We start from the raw sequence: 23,469 nt of genomic DNA on the forward strand, positions 1-23,469 counted from the left end.
CACATAGATGTGCCCTATTTTTGTAAATAAAAGGAATCATAAAATAAAAAATAATGCTCTTAATAATTATTAAATAAATTAATAATTAATAATTTATTTCTCAAATCACATCTATTCATTCTATAATACAACTGATTTGTTGTGGGGGAATTGCATTGTTTTATATTAATATATTTGTCATTGCTTTACATCACATCTCGTGAAATGGTGTAGAGGGATTGGATATCACTAGTAAATAAAATGTAACTCGGCTTCCATACAATTGAGAATTTGAAGTAAGCTTATGCTTACTATATTCACCAGAACCACTACAGCTTAATGTAATGGTTCTTGTGTCTATATCATGTCCCTGTGGTAAAGCATTGGATTAGCCAAGATCGTCAAAATTGATTTTCTTAGGCATGAAGCCGGAGCCAGCTGTGGCAAGACCGGTGCAGTGAGGGAGAAAAGGTGAGTAAATCTACCTTTTATCTTCACAGAGAGGGTGGAGGGTACACTCAGGCTGTATTAAAGTGTGTCTGGGCTCACCCGGCACTCCCCATGTGCACGCTAATATAGTAAAGTGATCAAAATTCACTGTGCACAAACCTTTTTTTGCCAGTAACTATGCAAAACATAATTGTCTTAACCTCAGCCCTAGTCCATGATTCCATCATTGGTCTTTTAATGCTTAAAGGGAAACTCCAGTGCCAGGAAAACAATCCGATTTCCTGGCACTGGAGGTACCCTCTCCCTCCCACCCACCAATCCCCGGTTACTGAAAGGGTGAAACCCCTTCAGTCACTTACCTGAGGCAGCGACGATGTCCCTCGTCGCTGTCTCCTCCTCTGCACCGCTCCTCCTTCTGATTCCGTCGGCCGGTGGGCGAGACTGATCCCGCCCCCCGGCCGAGGAGACCTAATGCGCATGCGCGGCAATGCCGCGCATGCGCATTAGCGCTCCCCATAGGAAAGCATTGAAAAAGATTTTCAATGCTTTCCTATGGGGAAATGAGCAACGCTGGAGGTCCTCACACAGCGTGAGGACGTCCAGCGACGCTCTAGCAAAGAAAATCTTTGCTAGAAATCAGGAAGTTCCCTCTAGTGGCTGTCTAGTAGACAGCCACTAGAGGAGGAGTTAACCCTGCAGTGTAATTATTGCAGTTGATAAAAACTGCAGTAATTACAGTTGCAGGGTTAGGAGTAGTGGGAGTTGGCACCCAGACCACTCCAATGGGCAGAAGTGTCTGGGTGCCTGGAGTGTCCCTTTAACTTCATAGGCTAATATTGTAAGGTTAACAAAAAAAAAACTTGGTTTCCTTTAACATCACAAGTTCAGGTTATAGACAGCCAAATGTATGTATGATACTTATAGGCGACAGATGCCTAATTAATCGATTATTTAAATGTGGACGTTTCAGTGTGTTTGTCACATTATCCCACTCCAACCTGTGTATTGATGTGCCACATGTTGCTGTGGTGAAATTTATATATATAGATTTATTTATATGAAGAAAGCAACAGTAAGTCTGGCACTCAATCCTCAAAAATAAACAAAACAACTTACACCAAGGTGCTGCTCAGCGCTGAGTATGTAAAATGTAATAAAGATGAGGGCACCCAATGGATTTCCAAACAGAAAAATGTATTACAATGTTGCCAATATGGATCAACGTTTCGACCAAACAGGTCTTTATCAAGATTGGCAATATTCTAATACATTATTCTGTTTGGAAATCAATTGAGTCTCATCTTTATTACATTTTATATATATATATATATATATATAGAGAGAGAGAGAGAGAGAGAGAGAGAGATGAGAGATGAGAGATAATGTAGATTGGATTATCCGTATTAGTCCTGTAGACAAGATGCCAAAATACCAGAGTATTGCTGTATGCAATGATGTGCCACATCTTCTGCCCCACTAACCCCCCCTCCCCCACCTCCCCTTCTCTAACATCAGTTGTTTTAAGTGTTAAACTATCAGATTGATCAGTATTGCTTCAGACCTGAGGAAGAGAGGAAAACTCTCGAAAGATTGTCTTTGAAATATTATGTTAGTCCAATAAAAAAGGTATCACTGCATACTGCAATACTCTGGTATTTTGGCATCCTATATATAAATGCTTGAGATATATATATATATATATAAGTGTTTGTCGTTTGTATCCATTTATCATTTTATTTCTTACTGCTTCAGTCTCACCACTAATTGGTCTACTTTAATGCCATCCTCCTGAGTCCCCTACAACATGGTAACATTTGCTTTGTTATTTGGGTGAAATATAATGAGTTATGACCGCGAGGATTCTAGTAATGAATACTGCTTATTGCCTGTGTTCTCTGTCTGAGTGATTTGTCTTCATGCTTGTTAGAAGTAGAAATTGGAATTGTCCTGTTGTCGAAAATATCTTCATGCATACACTTAGTGCTGTCAGCGGTTCTAATTGATATGAAGCGCTACAAAGGCACCTCTGTGATGCATTAGAAAAAAAACCAAAACCTATCTATGAGCACATTTTACTCATAATTCATAGAAAATTCCCAGGTATCATCAGTGGTCCATAGCTCAGATTTATTCTGAAGATCCCTGGCAATATTTCAATGAAGAATCTAAACAGAGCACACGCAGATAATGTTGTTTTCTCCCATTAGTATTACATCTTTGACAGCAGCAGAAATTGTGCTCATTTTGTACATTTTGTGGAAGACCTGAATATATTATGTCACTAAATATTTGTCAGGTCAGAATGAAAGCATCCCATGTCTGTGTGGGAAGAGATAATGAACACAGCAAACTATGTGACTAGGAGATCATCATTATTTATGAGATCTACAATGAAAAACACGAGGCAGCTAGGAAAAAAGGTGCAAAGACTGCAGGAAAGTAGAGGCCCAGATAAAGGAGATGCTACATTATAATGCAAATGTGGGGACTGATGCTATTACAGATCTGTATAATAAATGAAATATTTAATGACCATGTTAATGCTCTAAATTTATTAGTGTTGATTCTTAGAGTTAAATAGTGTGTAACAAACATGCAATGTGATCACCTTAGTGCTGTAAACAAAGAGATGGACAAGAGAGCATTTGATTAAACTGGCTGATCAGGCATGTTTTGTACACCCATTGTTTATTATATTATTGATTGACAGCAATATGACTGTATCTCATTTCTTTAGGTCGGCATGTCTTCAAAGGCCAGTTTCTGCTGAAGCCACAAAGAAGATGCCTTACAATAAGTATGAAGGGGATAATAATTCAGGTAACAAGCGCCAAAAACTATACAAACTGGTTAGAGTACATCACTGAATATAACAGGCCACATAATAGTAATAATATTGTATAATAAAGAAGAAAGAAAGTTAAAGGGATACTGTAAGCACCACTGAATATAACAGGCCACATAATAGTAATAATATTGTATAATAAAGAAGAAAGAAAGTTAAAGCACCATAACCACGTCGACGGACTGAGATGGTTATGCTTGTCCATAGCCCAGGACCTTGCATTGAAGTAGTGATTTTAAATGATTGTGTTCCATGGGTCCTGCATAACTGCTGCACAGGTTACTGATTGTTTAGGTGAGATTCTCGGTCCCTCGCAATCTGAAGCTGGCCTCCACTGAAGATATGGCAAAGGCTTCCACCTTGTGCTGTATGAGCTTGTGCCAAGGATTGAGGCAGTGATGCCTGAGTACAGTCAGTTGACACTCTCAGCCAGACACTGACCACTACCAGTGGTATTATGTGAAATGCAGTGTTGCTCTGTCTTTGCCATATCAGTTTTGCGAATGCTTGACTTTAAGCTGTCGGGGACCATGAATCTTTACTAGACAACGAGTAAATGATTTAGTAGTGACACAGGAACCTGCACCTGTGGACTTTGGGAATCAAGTTGTCAAAGTGATTATAGTGCCTACAGTGTTCTTAAGAACACATGTGTATGGTGCAGAAAGGATTAATGTGGATCTGAGCTGACTTCCCATAATAGTGGAATACTAAAAATATAAATAATCATGTAATTGGATACCCAAAATAATTATGCAGGCTTTCTAAGCGCATACTACATATTGCCACCTATTAACAATAACAGTGTGAAAAATAAATGAAACAGAGTACAAAGAAAAGTTGATCTTGTAAATTGCATACAAATATGTATTTTACTCACATGTAAACTGATAACTACATGGCTCTTGTTAAAACTGCAGAAGTCAATTGCCAAATTCTTGTATTCTGTTATTTTGTGAACCTTCCAATAAAAAAATGATCACTCAAAATCCGCAACAAGAACCAAAGAAAATGCTGAATGTATTCCCTCCAGAAAATAAACCTTAAATTGCATGTAAAATCTGTGAGCAATTTATGTCCAACTCTAAATCACATGTTGAGTCCATGACATCGGCATTGACTAACAAAAACACAGAAGATAAAAATTCTGTGTTTTGGTTTTTTTTTTACAACATGTCATACATAAGGCTGTTAGAATCTGTCCATGTAGACTGGATGAATGGCATGTTTTTTAAAAACATTTTATTTATTAAGGTATTAGTATATCCTTTTTACATGTTTAAAATATGTGCAAGATGTTACTTAGTTATTGATATGGACAGGCACTATAGCAGCCTATTTAATGTGATTTATTCTTATTAGATCATCATGCTTACAAGAAAATAAACCATAGTGAAAGACCAACCAAAATTTCCCCTGCTGATGTTGCTGACTATCAAAACAGTGCAGTTGCTTACATGAAGACAACAAACGCATGTAAGTATTTATAGTATGACAGCACTGTTCTTATGTATTCCACTGAAAGATACATTCTTACAAGCATATTGGCACTATCTAATTAGACCAAAACAAAGAGCAAGAGAATACTGAGAACAGACATCTCAAATAGTTTGCGCTTCGGTGAATCCACTCCACTCAGACTAGTGATTAAAATGCAATGCAATGTTTATACGACTTGATACTGCAGAGTTTTCAAATATTAAGTTCTAAATAAAACAACACATTGCAAACTCATTGAAAATAAAATTAGGTATGTTCATTCCTTTTTATTTTACACTAATGAGACTTTCTACTTTATAGTATAGTGGTGCATTCAATTGATATTTACACATTTTGATTTAGTAAATTGCAATCAGAATCTGTACTTTTTTTAAGCAGCAGTTAACATCTCTTGTTATTCTATCTCATCAAAGATAATTTGGTAGAATTAATTATGCCTGCTTGTATAAAGCTATTTCAAAGTCTTCATTGCCATTCCAGACAATATTTTTACCATTCTGTAATCGTTTTAAAAGATAGGATCACTTTATCAAGGCAAAACAGGTGCTATTTTGGGGTGTCGAAACTTGCAGTCAAACGTAGCGGACGTATTGCAGAAGAGCTCCGTAACACTGAGCATGTGCAAGCATATTGTAATGCAATCTTACCTAATGGGGAAGAAGTCCAGATGCCAAGAAACTGTGAAGACAGCGGGTACCTGAGACATAAGAGTCCTTTTGCTCAGACCCATGAAGGCCTCTGGAGCCCTCGCGCCAAAAGAAAGTGGCCACTCAATTTTGATCTCCTCCAAGGAACAGGCCATGGATGAGCTAGATGAGATCCCAGGTCCTGGGGGCCTACACCATTCCTCCTCAAAGGAGGACAGTGAACTGCCCTATACCAAAAGGGAAATTAAAGCCCTCCATCAAAATATTTGCAAGCTGTGTGCGGCTGACCTCACTATGGTGCAGGAAGACATGGGACATGTCAAGGCAGTGGAGAAGAATACACACAGCCTCACTTTAAGATGCCTAACAATGGAAGCTCTAACAGCGGAGCTTCAAAGAACCCAAACCTCCAATACACATATATTGGATGCCATGGAAGATCGACACAGAAGCCAGAATGTTAAAATCAGAGGAATCCCTCAGGCTGTAATCTCTGAAGAACTGCTGCACTGTATTAGAAGGCTGCTGCCCACAATACTCACCTCCAGACAGGCCAAACAGCCCATAGTAGAAGGGATGTTTTATATACTGAAAGCAGCCACAGCGCTAGCTGAATCCCCTAAGGATGTTATACTGCAGCTGGAAGGCCTTCATGGCAGTTATAAGGGGACAACCTTCCTACTTATTTGAAAATACCACACTGTCATTCTTCCAGGACCTTTCTAAACCAACCTTGCTGTGAAAAGGCCTGTTCAAACCCTTGACGGCTACTCTGCGCAACCATTCTATTTAATATCGCTGGGCTTTCCTCCAGGGCTTGGTTATCTCACATGGTGGCAAAATTCTACGGATCACCACCGCATTAGAGTCAGACTTTATGTTCTTGGCATTGGGACTGCTTCTACAGTCGGGACCAAGGTGTAGCGGTACTTACCCTTTCCAGGGGCCGGCCGGGGTCCTCTGTTCGAGCCGCGCGCGGTCCTGCTGCTGCACGAGCCACGCGCGGCTCATCCGAAGGCAGGAACAGGAAGGCGGGCAGTGACCATGAGAAGCGGTCACGTGTTCCGCCTGACGCTAAGAGTGCGCCGCGGGTCTCGGGCGTGCTCTTAAAGGGACAGTGGGAGCCTAGATTGGAAAAGGCCTCCCATTGGTCCCTGTCATGCCACACTCCCCATACACTTATCCTTTGGGGGCGTGGAGATGACAGGGACCAATCAAAATAGTTGTTTAGCTATTTATACTCACCTTTTTCCCTTGGTTCCTTGCCCTGTCCTGGTTTCTGTTTCAGTTCCCTTTAGCGCTTGTTGTCTTCAGTTGTGTTCCTTTGTACTTGACCTTGGCTTTGTTTTCTGACTACGTTATCTCTTTATCCTTATCTGTTCTGTTTGCCAGCTTGCTGTTTACTGTGTACCAGACCCTGGCTAGTCCTAGTTTACGCTGTCTCTTTGTGCCCTTGACCTCGGATCGCTCCTGACTCTGTACTTCTCCTATATACGTCGAGTCCGGCCACTCTAAGGTCCGGTAGACGTATCTCCCCTCTGTGTTGTCTTCTGTTTAGCTGAATCCTGCGTGTTGGGGTATATTTTCGTTACATTACGACAGGGCCATGGACCCCGCAGATTTAGTTCAGCAGATGGCATCCCATGAGGCTAGATTTGTAGAGCAGGATCACCGTATGGATCAGATAGCCCAAGCTCTCCAGATGCTCTTATCTAGAACTATTCCAGTAACCACACCTAACCCTCCTACACCTCTTCTTCCTGAGGTATCTGCTTTGCCTAATACTTCGGCCCATTTAACACCTCCTCCTAGGTATGGAGGGGATTCTAAGACATGCAGAGGTTTCATTAATCAATTAGAATTCCACTTTGAGATGTATCCACGTTCCTTTCCCACAGAAAGGTCTAAAGTGGGATTCCTTATGCACCAACTGACCGATAAAGCACTTGAGTGGGCAAATCCTATTTGGGAGGCTAATGGACCTATGGTGCATGATTTCAACAGTTTTCTGGCGGCTTTTCGTAGAACTTTTGACACAACGAAAAGGTCAAAAAATGCCGCAAGAGCATTAATGAGAATTAAACAGGGTTCTAGGTCTGTGGCTGACTATGCTATTCAGTTTCGTACCCTTGCTTCACAGGTAGATTGGACCAATAATGGGTTAACTACTGCGTTCATGGAAGGTTTATCTGACACTATATTGGATGAGGTAGCAGCTAAGGAGCATCCTATTGCATTAGAGGACCTTATTGACTACCTCATTGATATAGACAGGATCTATACTAAGAATAGGACGTTTTGTTACACCTATTAACCCCAGAGTTGATAAACCTGAGAGTGTTCAAGTATCTGAGGAGGAACCCATGCAATTAGGGGTTGCCAAACTCTCTGATACTGAAAAGTTACATAGGAGAAGGGAAGGACTCTGCCTATACTGTGGTAGGAGAGACCATATGGTCTCTCCTACCATATGTTCTCTCCTACCATATGGTATGCTTCCGGAAAACTCTCGCAGGGGACTGGCCTTGGGTGTGATATCTAAGTCTCCTAAATTGCCTCCTAACCGTTTGCTTCACTCTGTTTCTTTACATATGGGAGAGAGTTGTATAGCTGAAAACATATACGCTCTGGTTGACTCCGGGGCAGCTGAAAATTTCATAGACTCTGGTTTTGTTAAGAAAAACAACATTCCCATCAGAGAGAAGGAGATACCCTTGGCCGTTGAGGCCATAGATGGTAGACCATTAAGTTCTCCAGTTGTTACTCATGAAACTGTACCGTTACATATGTATACAGGGGTTTTACACTTTGAAACCATTCGGTTCCAGGTCATCACCTCTACCCTTATCACCGTACCCATGGTTACGTGCTCACAATCCCATTTTCGAATGGGAGTCAGGGCAAATAAAATCATGGAGCGAAGCCTGCCACGAATCTTGTACTATTGAAGTAACCCCTTTGAATTCTATTAATGTTCCTACTACTCCTCCTTTGTCTACGGTTATACCCCCTCAGTACTTATTTCTCAAGACTGTCTTCGATAAAAGGGAGGCTGACAAATTACCGCCTCACAGACCCTACGATTGTGCTATCGATTTATTGCCTGGCACTATACCTCCAAAGGGCAGGGTGTACCCTTTATCTGTTCAAGAAAACCGTGTCATGGAGGAGAATATTAAGGAATCACTAGAAAAGGGGTTTATTAGGAGATCCTCTTCTCCGGCTGGAGCGGAGTTCTTTTTTGTATCAAAGAAAGAAGGTGATTTAAGACCGTGTATCGATTACAGAGGTCTAAATAAAATCACCATCAAAAATGCATACCCTATACCTTTAATCACGGAATTATTTGACAGGCTAAAACATGCTACTGTATTCACTAAATTGGATCTTAGAGGTGCATACAATTTAATACGTATTAAGAAAGACCACAAATGGAAGATGGCGTTCAACACTAGATCTGGCCATTTCGAGTATACTGTTATGCCATTTGGTCTATGTAATGCCCCAGCAGTATTTCAAGAATTTATTAATGACGTCCTAAGAGACTTTATTCACACATTTGTAATTGTGTACTTGGACGACATATTAATATACTCTACAGATTTACACACTCATCACAGACATGTTACAACAGTTCTGAAGACCCTTCTTGCTAATGGTCTTTATTGTAAACTAGAAAAATGTCTATTTGACCACAAGGTTTGAAAGCCATTCAGCGTTTTCTTGGTTTCTCTAACTAATATAGGCGCTTTATTAAAAGTTTTTCCTCTATTGTAGCGCATATCACCTATATGACAAAAAAGGATGGCAAAACTCGTATCTGGTCTCCCGAGGCACTTCAGGCTTTTGAATTTCTTAAAACTACGTTCGCATCTGCACCTATTTTAAAGCATCCTGTATCCTCACTGCCCTATATTCTTGAAGTTGATGCATCTGATATCGGGGTAGGTGCTGTCTTATCCCAAAGAGAGTCGCCTGAAAAGCCATTACATCCTTCTGGCTTCTTTTCTAAACAAATGTCCAAAGCAGAAAAGAATTATGATGTGGGTAATCACGAACTCCTGGCTATTATTTTAGCACTCAAAGAATGGAGACATTTGTTAGAAGGAACTAAGGATCCCATCCTCATATTTACGGATCACAAGAACTTATCCTACCTTAGTGAGGCTAAAAGATTGTCTTCTAGGCAGGCTAGGTGGTCACTGTTTTGTCCCATTTCAATTATATTATCATCTATAGGCCAGGTGATCGCAACACTAAAGCAGACGCTCTGTCCAGACAGTTCAAAACTGCTGACAAACAGGAGATTGATGTTACTCCTGTCATTCCCCCAGACAGGATAATAGCTACTACTATTTTGTCTATTTCCTCGTCCCTCTTGCAGACCATACAAGGGAAACAAAGTGCTTGGGGGGGGAGTGCTTGAACAAATACCCCTTTTGCTCCCTGTGGGCACCCATTAAATAATGAGACTAGCAGATCACTATTCAAACACCTGTGGCAGATGGGTGGGAGCTATTAAGTAAAATAAGCAGGGGGCCATCATAAAGGGTGACAGGGTGACAGAGACACTGCAGTGTTACCAGAGTGATCTCTAAACGTTTTTATGAGTTAGATTTTTTTTTTTCTGATCCACATTTAGATGAATGAGCCTTTTAGAGTTATGTAAGTCATATATAATTGTTTTCAATTTATACATATTAAATATTATTGTGTTAAACTTTATAGCACTTCTTTGAGGAGCGCTAACACTTTTACATATTCTACATTTTTGTTCTATTGCTTAGTCGCTCATATGTGTGAAGCATCCCAGATTGATTGAGTTTCTTAAATGTATGACCTATGCCAGTTTCTTTTATTTACTTGAGACTTGTGTTCCCATGAAAATGCTTAGTATATGGCTGCGTGCTAAAACTTAATGGATACTGTACAGAAGATTTTGGTAAGAGATCTATGGATTGATTAATGCGTACATATTTATGATACTCCCCCACCCCATACAATGATAGTTTAAGATTATAGCTGTAGGTTAAATATATTTACCTATAGTGTTCACTGTTCTAGCAAACTTGTTTTAGCACAATATATGATTTAATTTTACAAATAAAGTTAAACTGTTTAGTGAAAGGGGCACTCTAAGCAACATAATCAACTATGGTTTGCTTTTGTGGTTATGCTGCCGAGAGTCCCCTGGCAAGGCTACTTGATTTAATATCAATCATTTTGAATTAACCTGCCATCAGCATACTCAGCCAACCAATGTTATCCAGGCTGGATGAAATTGTTATAGTTAATTGGATGCTGGGAAAACCCACTGTTTATATCAAGCTGTCTAATGGTTCTGAAATGTTTTCATATTATACCGTTGGATGGCACCAGGGGACTCATGTCAACCTAACCATTATAGCAAGTTGTTAAGTTTATGTTGCTTAATGTGTTGGTTTAATCCATTACACCTCTCTAAAAATCTCCATCCTCATCTGGTAGTGCATCAATACATATCTACTGAACATTTTAAACCACTAATTCCGTGTAACAATGTCACCGTCCATATTAATTTTATTATCTGCACGAACACAAAATAGTACTTGGGATCAAATAATTAAAATGTTTTCACGTTTCTTTATCCAGCGGCTATCAGTGAGCATCTTAGTAAAAGAAAATGGAATGGGGTATCCGAGATGAAAAACTGGGTAAGTCAGATCAAACAGATTTGTTTTACATTTGATGTCCGTCTAATCTATAGCAAATGGAAGGAGCCACTAGTGTATGATTAAAGTCTATCTATGTTTTGGTGCAGGACTTAGAAGGTGACCGTGGCTCTTTGTGGCTTCATCTCCCTGACGAGCTGTGGATATGCGTATTTTCTAACCTGTCTCACAAAGACCTTTCAAATGTTGCTCAAGTATGCCAGAGGTTTCGGCTCATTGCAAATGATGACAGTTTATGTAAGTGTCCTTCTTGAATAAATCCTTGCTCTAGAATAGATTTTGATAAGTCATAGAATTTATTTTACTTGGCAATTAACTTGGAAGTGAGTTTTCTCAGACATATGTATATTTAATAAGAGTTTATATTCATTAAGCGCTGACTGATACATATTATTGTTGATTATAATGGGAATTTGAGGATATATGGTATAATCGCATAATTGTACTGAACTACTTTGTACTGAACTACTATATGTTCCTATTACCCATATATTGTCCATAAGGCTCATGCAGCAATGTGTTTTTTTTCATACAGAGAATTATGTGCAGCATTGTACCCGCTCAGTGTTTTCAGCCCTGATAACTTTCAGCATTTCTCTAATCTTGGAGCCAGAAGTTTATGTCTCTATCACCTTAAAGCTGGCTTAGCTGGTGCTCTAGGCAAGTGAACACAACCAGATTATCCTAAAGATAGGACTGGATGGAGAGTGTGCGGCTGGGGATTCTCAGCAGGACCCAAGTAATTTGTCAAAACATTATAAAATGGTTTAACTGCTTACAAGGAATCCTGGCATCAAAACCTGTACTTGGTGCTCAGAGAGTTTATTTATATATTTGACAACACAATTAAACAGAAATGGTGCCCAAACATTTGCACCTGGTTGTTCTCATAAAAAAAGTGTTATTTTTGGAGCTTTTTTTTTTACTACAGTGTATTAGGAAACACAAATAACACTAATGTATTTTTAGCATAGCATTGTCTTGTTTGAAAAGGACAAACCTGACTTTGATTCTAACACAAATATTAACCAGATTAAGATTTTGATCCATATTCTATTGCTTTCATGGTACTAAATGGCATTTCTTAAATGAGTGCTACACTATGCATATCTCTGTCCCTTTCTAGATGCCAGCAGCCTTTTGCAGCCGGTAGGCACTGTTAAACGATTTCTTTGAGCACCATGACCACTTCATTGTTTTGATGTTGTCAGTATTATTATTATTACCATTTATATAGCACCAACATTTTCCGTAACGCTTTACAATAATATGAGAGGGGGGATTTACCTATAAATAGGACAATTACAAGAAAACTTACAGGAACGATAGGTTGAAGAGGACCCTGCGCAAAGGAGCTTCCAGTCAGGGCCGGCGCGTCCATAAGGCCTTAGGGCGCACGGGCTCTGGGGGCGCAATATTTCAGTGACCGGCAGGAGGGAAGTGCTCCCTCCTGCCAGGCCACCATCTTGACCCCCGGCGCGGCGTGCGGCAGTGCTGTGATCAGGCGTGGCGAGGGATCTCTAATCTCACCGCTCTGCTCCCTCGCATGCTGTCTGCTGATGCCGCGGGAGCCGGAATATGACGTCATATTCCGGCTCCCGTGGCATCAGCAGACAGCGCGCGAGGGAGCAGAGCGGTGAGATTAGAGCTCCCTCGCCGCGCCTGATCACAGCACTGCCGCACGCCGCCCAGCAGCCCCACTGGACCCCAGGGAATGATTCTCATCCACACCAGCTCTCCAGGTAGGGAGGCTGGGTGGAAAATGTATATTTATAAAATAATTAGTGAATGTATGTGATGTGTGTATGTGAGTGACAGTGATGTGTGTCTGTGAGTGACAGTGTGTGTGTCTGTGAGTGACAGTGTGTGTGTCTGTGAGTGACAGTGTGTGTCTGTGAGTGACAGAGTGTGTGTGTATGTGAGTGACAGAGTGTGTGTGTCTGTGAGTGACAGCGTGTGTGTCTGTGAGTGACAGTATGTCTGTGAGTGACAGAGTGTGTGTCTGTGAGTGACAGCGTGTGTGTGAGTGACAGCATGTGTGTCAGTGAGTGACAGTGTGTGTGTCTGTGAGTGACAGCATGTGTGTCTGTGAGTGACAGCGTGTGTTTCTGTGAGTGACAGCGTGTGTGTCTGTGAGTGACTGAGCGTGTCTGTGAGTGACAGTGTGTGTGAATGACAAAGTGTGTGTCTGTGATTGACAGTGTCTGTGAGTGACAGTGTCTGTGAGTGACAGAGTGTGTGTGTCTGAGTGACTGAGTGTGTGTGTGTGTGAGTGAGTGCATCTGAGTGTGTGTGTGTGAGTGAGTGATTGTATGAGTGTGTGTGCATGTGAGTGTATGAGTGTCTCTGTCAGTGTATTAGTGTGTGTCTGTCAAATCAGTGAGAGTATGTTTGTCATTAAGTCTGTGTGTGACTATCAGTGTGTCTGTCAATGAGTGTCAATCAGTGTGGGTCTGTCAGTGTCAATGAATGAGTGTGTGTCAGATCAATGAGTCTGTGTCTGTCAGTGACGTCTGTGTGTTTGTCATTGAGTGTGTGACTGTCAGTGTGTACAGTGTGTAGCGGAGCGGAGTGCGGTACAGGAGCTTCTGTTTCCTGTACCTTGCCAGACTGACAGGAGGTGCTCACAGAGAGAACACTCCCTGTTAGTCCGGCTGGGTACAGAAAACTGCAGCTCCTTTAGGGGATCTGCTCCGCTCGGCAATGCAACAATAGGGGGAGTGTGACCACTAAAGGGGTAAGTGGTCGGGGAGGGGAGAGAGGCATAGGTGAAGATGTTTTTTTTTTTGGGGGGGGGGGGGGTGTGGAAAAATGCATCTTCGCCTATGTACCTAAAAATCCAAGCACCTGCCCTGCTTCCAGTCTATAGGAGGTGGGGTATAAAACATATTAGGACAGGAAACAGCAATCAAATAAGGTGGAAGTGAAGCAGAGCTGGAGGAGATAGAAGAGTGCTGTCCTTAAGGAAAGAGCAAGAGACAGGTATGTAGGGTAGAGGTTACTCTTGGAGGCCATAAGCTTTTCTAAGGAGATGGGTTTTAAGGCACTTATTAAACGATTAAAGACTAGGGGAGAGTCTGGTGGTGGTAGGCAGGTTATTCCATAGGAAGGGAGCCACGCACGAGAAGTCCTGCAAGCGTGAGTTGGCCATACGGGTGCAAGCAATGGACAGGAGAAGGTCACGGGCAGAGCTGGAAGACAGAGAAGGGGCATACCTATGGATCTGTGAAGAGATATAAGAGGGGCTAGAATTGTTCAGTGCTTTATAGGTATGGGTTAGCACTTTGAATTGACTCGTATAGGATACAGGAAGCCAATGTAAGGACTGACAGAGGGGTGAGGTGTGAGAGGATCGATTAGAGAGGAAAATCATTCTGGCGGCAGCATTCATTACAGACTGTAGCGGGGCAATACAACTTTTGGTAAGACCAATTAGGAGAGGGTTACAATAATCCATGTGGGAAATTACTAGAGCATGGACAAGCTCCTTGGTAGCATCTTGTGTAAAAAAGGGGTGGATGCGGGCTATGTTTTTAAGATAAAATCTACAGGATTGGGGAACATACTGAATGTGAGGCTCAAAGGTGAGGCCAGAATCAAGTATGACGGCACGATAGAGCGCTTTCAAGGATGGACTTATGTGGATACCACTAACTTGAAGGGAAAACGAAAGATGAGGATCAGTATTAGGAGGAGGAAAGACAAGGAGCTCAGTTTTAGAGAGCTTGAGTTTCAGAAAGTGGGAGGATATCCAGTCATAGATGGAAGAAAGGCAAGCAGTGACACGTTGCAGGACGGCAGGGGAGAGGTCCAGGGAGGAGAGATATATGTGGGTGTCATCAGTATACAGGTGGTAGTGGAATCCAAAAGAGGTAATCAGTTTGCCAGAACCTTGGGGGACTCCAACCGAGACAAGGGGAGGAGGTATAATTAGAAAAGGAGAAACTGAATGAGCGTTGGGAGAGATAAGAGGAAAACAATGAGAGGACAGAGTCACAGAGACCGAGTGATTGAAGAGTTTGAAGAAGGAGAGCATGATCAATGGTGTCAAAGGCAGCAGAAAGGTCAAGAATAATTAGTATGGAGTAGTGGCCTTTGGATTTAGCAGCAACTAGGTTGTTAGTAACTTTGATAAGAGAAGTCTTAGTAGAGTGGAGAGGGTGAATGCCAGATTGAAGAGGGTCAAGGAGAGAGTTGGAATTGAGGAAGTGAGACATACGGGTAAAGACAAGTCTTTCCAGAAGCTTTGAGGAAAAAAGACAGCAGGGATATGGGACGATAGTTAGAGGGGGATGACATGTCAAGAGATGTGTTTATCAGGGACAGAAGAGAGAGAGCAGCTGAAGATGTGTGTTAAGGAAGGCACAAGACAAAGGGAGAAAGATCATACGGTGAGATGGAACAGGATCGAGCGGGCAAGTGGTGGGGCGAGAGGAAAGGAGAAGCGCAGCCACCTCTTGTTCAGTAGCCGGGGAGAAAGTCTTAAGGGTAGGAAAGGTATGATCTACGTCTGGTTAAGAAAGAGAACGGCATGGTGGGGAGAATTCTTTCCTTAGCTGTTCAATCTTGTTGGTAAAGTAGCATGCAAAGCTATCAGCTGTACGGTTAGTTTGGAGGGTGGCCACAGCAGGGCAAAAAAGTGAGTTAAAAGTGTCAAAGAGATGCCTGGGATTGCGCAAGCATGAACTAGTGAGAGAGGAAAAGTATGACCGTTTGGCGAGGGCAAGGGCTGCGCTGTATGAACACAATATGAATCTATAATGGAGAAATTCTGACTGGGTTCGAGACTTCCTCCAGGAGCGTTCAGCAGAATGGGAGCATCTTTGGGTTGGGGGGGGGGGGGGTGTCCTCCTCAAGGTGCATGTTTGGAGTGGAGCTGCAGCGTTCAAGGCAGAGGGGAGGGTAGTGTTATATGTGGAGATGACCAGTGAGGGACATGAGAGGAAAGGGATGGATAGCAGATGGGAGTCAATATCAGATGACAGCTGCTGGAGGTCTATAGAATTAAGGTTCCTCCTGAGTTGAGGGTAGTGTTATATGTGGAGATGGCCAGTGAGGGACATGAGAGGGAAGGGATGGATAGCAGATGGGAGTCAATATCAGCTGACAGCTGCTGGAGGTCAATAGAATTAAGGTTCCTCCTGAGTTGAGGGGGTTTCCTCCTGGTGAGGGGGTACTCGAGAGCAAATCATAAGATCAGAGAGAAGAGAAGTGGTGATCAGAGAGAAGAAATGGAGTGTTGCAGATTTTAGATACTGTACATGCATAAGATAAAATGAGGTCGAGGGTATTTCCAGCTACATGGGTGGGAGAATTAGGGAGGAAGCAATTGAAGTAATTACTAGGAAGTAATTGAAGTAATTAGAGGCTGCTGAGGTCAAAGGTGGGTTAATGGAAATATTGAAGTCCCTGAGAATTAGGGATGGAATATTAGAAGAGAGGAAGTAGCCAGGCAGTCGTGGTGCTTGTAGTCAGTATGTGCAATGTGTCAGTGTGTAACATATAGAGATATAGCACATTGCTGCTAGATGTTTCACTTAGACAGCCCAGAATTAGAGCTTTAGTTTGGCTAATGTCAATTCTGTGCTTAAATAGCCTGCTGGCAACAGTCGACTAATAGCGCCACGGCACTCCCCCCTTTGTGCTGCCCAAGTCTTCCACCAGTATTATATGAATTTATATTTATAAACTCCACAAATGCTGTATTAACCCCACACCACGCTATATTAATCCTGCACCTGCAGTATTAACCCCACACCATGCTATATTGATATTAACCCTGCACCTGCAGCATTAACTTCACACTTGCAACATTAACCTAACACTCACTGCACTGCCACCCTGCAGTGGAGTATTGGTGTGGGTGCAGGGTGGCAGTGCAGTGAGTGCTAGGTTAAGTAGTGCTGTATAGTTAACAGTAAATATGGAACATTAAAATGGCACTGTGACAAATTATACATTTTGAAGTGTTATTCCTCTGTCAATATTACCAGGGGCTCAGTTTAATGCTTATAAGGGCAACTACACTGGCAAGATCTTTGATTGGATGTAAGAAAAATATTCAATTTAAAGTGACTTTCCAATTACTTTTACATGACAGTTGTACGTTTTGTATTCAAATATTTTTTTCTTTTAGTCAATTTAATTTTGCAGATTATTTAAAAATAATGTACTGTTTAGCTGCATTTGCCCACCACTTCTGTCAGATAAGAAGCATCTCATTATTTTCACAACAATAGCACAACTATATTTAATTTTATATTATAACTATAGTATATTATACCACCAAACATTGGGAGGTATGAAATCGTGACAGAGTGTAGGATGGTATCAGCGATGACACTTGCGTGGTGTCACTGGAATGCCATTCCTAAAAAGAAATTGAGTGACTCTACTAGCAATCTAATAGAACCTGCATCTTACACAAATAGCTTAATTTGTGTTTTTTCCTGAATAAATATGATTGTGGCTTAGTATGCCACAAATGTTACAGTGTTCAGTAGAAAACACGATCAGCTGTCATCTGAGCTACAAATCATTTTAATCAAAGTCACAGTTAATAAAAACAAATTTCTTTGCACTTACCAAAATGACAGTTGGAAGCAGTTTATGTTTAATTAGTCAGTGCAGAAACAGAAATGTCATTGCTCATAGGGTGGGTGTTCTATACACATTGAACACTCAGCCTATGAGCAATGACATGGTTTTCTATGACATCACAGTGCAGTCAACATTACTGTTCCATCTTAACACTGGAGTATGTAAGCCTTTTCAAAAGCATGCTTGCAGTAAAACTGCTTACTAAAAGTGGAGTTTCTAGGAATACGTTAGTGTAACCTGTTTCTTTAATAATAGCTTTAATCATTCTGAGGCTTCCACCCTGTATTGTTAACATTGTATTGTATATTTCTTTGTACAATGTAACTCGCGAACACTGCTGAAATTCCATCCTCAAAATAAAATAAACAAGTGAAAAAAAGGCGCTTCTTAAAAATTAATCAATACATAAAACAATAAACAAAAAAAACTATTACAAAAATTAAAAAAGAAAAGCAGCACCTATACTGTGTGTTAGCCAAAACACTCCAAATACAATAAAACAAAAAATAAAAGGTGCGCTGTATAGTTAGTTTATAATATACAGCGCACCTTTTATTTTTTGTTTTATTGAACTTCTATCCTCCTCTGCTTTCGTTTCTCCACATCTCAGAAGAGCGCTATTCGGTGAGATTGTTCTAATGGACTAGGCGAACAGTCTCTACCTAACAGCCATGGAATATGTTCAGTGTTTTGTTCAGTTTTGGACTCTCTAAAGTGACCGACCGCTGCCACTTTTCTTATGGAACTATTTTGGGCAGGCGCCCCATGTGCGGTCCGTCAAACCGTTACCCCGGTGGCGATGCGGCTGTGCTTGTGGGATCTAAGCACTTTTTGGATATGTTGTGTGCCCAGGCTTTCCGGGGATATAGAACTTGACTAGATTTTTCTGTACCTGAGGGATAAATGAGTTATAATTTTTTCTCATGCAATTATTTCTCAGGCAAGGGGGATCTTGGGAGGAAAGACCCTGTATTTTTGTATGAGAAATCCCATGTAGGTGCCTATGCATAAAAGACAGTGTGGCCCATAATAAAGTCAGTTCACTCCCAGCATTAAGTCTCGACTAATGTCTGTGGGGGAAAGCTATACTCACTCCAGAGCTATATTCCTTGGAAAGCTATAATCTCTAACAGCGTTATTACTGAAGCCGGTGCAGCAGAGGTTCAGAGAGGGAAAATAAGACGTACTTGGCAGCGAAACCCGTGTCCCTATCTTAGTGGCCACCACATCTGGTGGCAGAAGTGGGATGGCTTCCTGGCAAGTGGGGAAGCATCCCGGGGACACCAGAATACCGTATGGAATACTGGCAAGAGGGGTAGCGATAGCATCCATGCAGCATCCCTGTCTGCAGAGGAACTCAGGCGGATGGAGCGAGCTAGCCCCCGGGCAGCATCCCCATATGGGAAGAGTTCAACTGGAGACTACAGAGCATCTTGACCCAGGAAAATGGTCCTGTCTCAGAAGAGGGCATACTGGACTGGAAGGATGCAATTTGGAAGGAGCTCTGGTACAAGGCCCTGGAGTACGTTCAGGTGCGGTGGAGAGAGAGCCTCCCAAGCCAAAAGCAGTGGTTACAGGGACAAGTGGCTCTGCGGATGCCTCTCCTGGGAGAGCAGCCCCTGGAAAAGTGGATGACGGAACTTGATGTCCTGGTCTGGAAGGAGCTGTGGCTGGCCAAGGCTTACTGGGCGCTAGAATGGTATGCAGCCCGGCATAACCAGTGGATGGCTGAGGATAGTGTGCCAGAGGGGGAGGACTATAATGGCCCTGGCCTGTTGTGGGAAGCCTTGGAGGAGGACATTGATTTTGGAAGTCCGACAGAGTTTCGGCTGTGAGACATCCACAGTACTAGGGAAGTCCTGATAGATCTTCTTGGAGCTGCCGACCTGGAGTCAGACCTGATCCATCTGGCCAACCTGGAATGGGAGCTGGAGCAGGATCACCAACGACTGTTCAGCTCGGTTCAGCGGCAGTGTGTCCTGCAGGGAGTTACAGGGAGAGGAGACAACCGGTCCCTCTCCAAAACAGCAGCTGGCATCCCAGGGAATGGAGACAACCCGTCTGACTCCCCAGCGACTAATGTATGTAGGGAAGGCTATAACAGCTATAATTACTGCACAGCTATACTCACTGCAGGAGAGCTTTGATCACTGTAGGTTGGATCCAGGACCATGTTCCAGGGTGGGAAGCGATGACAAGACCCCAGCCAAGCTGCGGCGGCTAGGGGCTGAGGTGCTGATGGTGTCCTGGCGATAGCTAGGAAGCGTGCTTGACGGAGGTACCCAGTCGGGGTACCAGGGGGACCAACAGAAAGTCACAACAGAAAGCCACACACATACAAATACCACAAATAGTGCACACATATACATAACCTATACAACTGGCAGCCCACACACACAATACCACAGACAACCCACACATAAACAACACCAAAAACAACCCCAATTCACACACAAATCCCCATAAGCCAACTTCTCCACACATAGAAAATCACAAAAAACAATACATACACAATACCATTCACAGCCTGTATATATGCACTCACCACACCATATGCAACCAGAACACTACACACATATACAATCTCACAATGCATGTGCCGCACTCATACATACCACAAGCATAATTTTTCAACATACATAAATGTTACTTAGAAGAAATAGGGCCCACACCATTAGCGACTTCAAAGCTTTACACTGGCGCATTGCTACCAAAAAGTTGCCTACTCCTGGTATAGATCTTAATTTTTTAATAGGGAAGGATGAGGAAAGAAATTATGTTTGGAGAGAGAAATGCAGCATGTGGTATTGAGCAAGGAAAACTTGATAAAGGATATTTGGGGAGTAATAGAAAATAAATAATGAAGGGGCATAGAAATTTAGAAACAGGCAAGAGAGGGATATAGATTCTGATATAGTGGAAAATGTGGAGAGAGCAGACAATAGGTTGGCAAAGACAAAAGAAAAAATAAGAGTGCAGGGACAGAAGAAAAAAAATAGGTGAGGTGGAGAAGGAAACTGTTTTGTAAACAGGTGTGTAGAGGAAACGATGTGGGCATAGTGGAGTGGGGGACAGGAAAATATATGCTGGGGACATATTAAAATTTGAATTAAAAAATTTATATAAGGTTGGGAGATAATTAATTATTAATATTAATATTAATAATAATTTAGCTGGTATTAAAGTGTTTGCTTATTTGTTGCTTTAAAAAACAACAACCTTTATTTATGTAATTAAAATATTCTTATATTTTATAAAACCAAAAATTAAAATAACTATAAATCTTCCTATACATGTAGTCCCTGCTTTAAAATTTATTAAAGCAACACGCCAATGGGAAAAAAGTTATTTAAAACATGCAGGCATTGAATTATGCATTTTTTAATTTGCATTGGTGGTGTCTCTAAATCAGTTTGCAAATGCTGCAGATTTCTTGTGTGAAGCCTTTTCCCAGCCCAGGCATTCTGTGGCTGTCCAATCACAGACTTCCTAATGCATTTCAATAAGTAGTCTTTGCAAAGCAGGTGCTCTGAGCAATTGCCTGCCCTTTGAGTTTAGCTCCACTGAGGCAAACAACCCGAAAGTAACAGGACAGGTTGTCTGATTTATAAAATAATAAGGTAAACATAATACTGCCAATTTCTGTGTTGTGTTGTGTGTTCCCTCAATTGAGGTTCCAAAAACTATCCCAGAGTAGAACAGAATAGAATGCTCTGTGATAAAAGATTTAAGTGATATTTTGGAGTACCTTTTTTTTATACGTTGTTTCACTTCCCTGTATTGTTCATAATCAATCGTTTTACATGTCTCTTAACCCAATCAGTCAGTAAATGGAAAACTCTTTTAAAACTCACCAAAGTAGCAGGTCATGTAAAAGAAGCCAGTGCTCAGCAAAATTTTAACACCAAGTCTAATTCACACTGGACATCTAATCTCTAGATCAATGATATGGTCCCTTTATGACATCAGAATTGATATAAGCCTCAGTGTTCCATCTTTACAATGGAACTTGTGAATATTAGCATTGACAAACACCTGCCTGCAGCATATTGCTTACTTAAAGTGAGTTTTACTGATGTATGAAATGGTCACAATGTTTATAAAACCTGATCCATTGTGGGTGCATGAAGAACGAATTGAGACCCAATGAACCAGTAATTCCGAACAATGATAGCAAGTATAATGTCTAAGCATATTGCGTAAAAATAAAATAAATAAAATAATATATATATAGTATTTATTTAGCTAGCACACTGAATAGATAAAATTCAAAACACATTGAACATAGCTTAGGTATTTGACATTAAAGTGTCCCCTACGTGCTAAGTGTGTCACACCTGCATAGGCTTGCCCCATGTTCCTCAGATATGGTCCGCTTCTGGTCGTGCAAAATTTCACCAAGATGCTGGAAAATATAAATGCAAAATTCTGTATATGTATGCATATAATTCTTTGCCTATAAATACTTTCAATTGACCACTATGCGTATAATAGAAATAGACCTGTGTATTAAATCAAGATCATGTTAGCGGTTGGCCCTTTAGAAAACTGGCATAACATCAGGTTATTTCTTTCAGAGTTTACTGAGCACTGTGTCACTCTCACGGTAAATTCCAGAACAAACATTAACACCTTGAACAAACAGCCAGCGTAATCATAAGAACCAAAGCACTACGTCAGGATATCTGGTCTGCTGTTCCTTGTACAAAGTGTTTGTCTCTTGTACAAATTATATCAATATTTCACTTCCAGGTCCACCTTGATTAGTTCATATTGTTTGTCAGGGTTGCATGGAGACTGAACAACCAGTTTGCAGCAAACAAAAAATGTCTTGTGGGTGTATAGGAAGAGAAAATTCAGTTACATATTACATTCCAAGCTCAGTGATAATTCTCTAGATTAGATGTTCTACACATTCCTAGAAAGACAAAGCTGTTTCATTAGCAAGAATGTGTCCTAATTTGCTAGAACTGTATGGTAACACTGTACAGGTATTTAGTGATTTATTGTTACTGTAACTCTGACTTAATGCATTTTATTAAAAACCATCTGAGTTATAACTCCATCCAGATACATGATCCATCCTGAATTTATAAATATTATTTATACAAAGTTCTTTCCACTAATACATTATAATGTACCAGTTTATACTGATGTCTTAAGCATAGCAAAATACATAAAAAATGCACATCATTTTGTATCTGTAATCTTATTTTTCATATACGCCTATTTCGTACTCTCCCTTACACAGAACAGGAATGGGAGCATTTGGCTTGGGGTGCAGGTACAAACAATCTGCCTTTTTTCTGCACAAAACTCACAGATCTTTGCAGGGCCGACTTTAATATTGATTGGGCCATGGGCAAGCATTTGATTTGTCCCCCTGGACCCGCTCCCTGGCATGCAATCACGCCTTCCACCCCAACGCAGTGGTGGAACTAGTAGAAAGAGCCCTGGTTCAAGAATTTCATTGGGCCCCCAATCGCAAGGTTGGAAAGAAGATAGAACCCTATCTGTTATGCAACTCCAACAATGCTTTGACAGCTGGGGCTCTACCAATTTCCCATGCTTGCAGGGTTGTATTTAGCACTGTGTTTGTGTGTTTGAATGTAAGCATGTTTTTGTATGGAGTATGTTTGTGTGAATGTGTTTGTATGTGGTGTTTGAATGCAAGCGTGCATTTAAGTGTAGTGCTGGTTTTTGAATGTAGGGGTGTGGTTATAAATAATTTTAGTGT

At 41.3% G+C, this 23,469-nt stretch overlaps 1 protein-coding gene across 1 annotated transcript in view; it reads left to right on the plus strand.

The window, feature by feature from the left end:
* Positions 1–23,469, plus strand: part of LOC134612752 (uncharacterized) — a 112,203-nt gene that overhangs the window by 26,842 nt on the left and 61,892 nt on the right. Inside the window, exons 4-7 of the mRNA XM_063457186.1 lie at positions 3,167–3,249; positions 4,637–4,750; positions 11,053–11,114; positions 11,222–11,369. Of these exons, the coding sequence (XP_063313256.1) occupies positions 3,167–3,249; positions 4,637–4,750; positions 11,053–11,114; positions 11,222–11,369 (407 nt within the window). The remainder of the gene's footprint in view (positions 1–3,166; positions 3,250–4,636; positions 4,751–11,052; positions 11,115–11,221; positions 11,370–23,469) is intronic.

Source organism: Pelobates fuscus, chromosome 5, assembly GCF_036172605.1.
Source record: "Pelobates fuscus isolate aPelFus1 chromosome 5, aPelFus1.pri, whole genome shotgun sequence".
NCBI classification, from domain to species: Eukaryota; Metazoa; Chordata; class Amphibia; order Anura; family Pelobatidae; genus Pelobates; species Pelobates fuscus.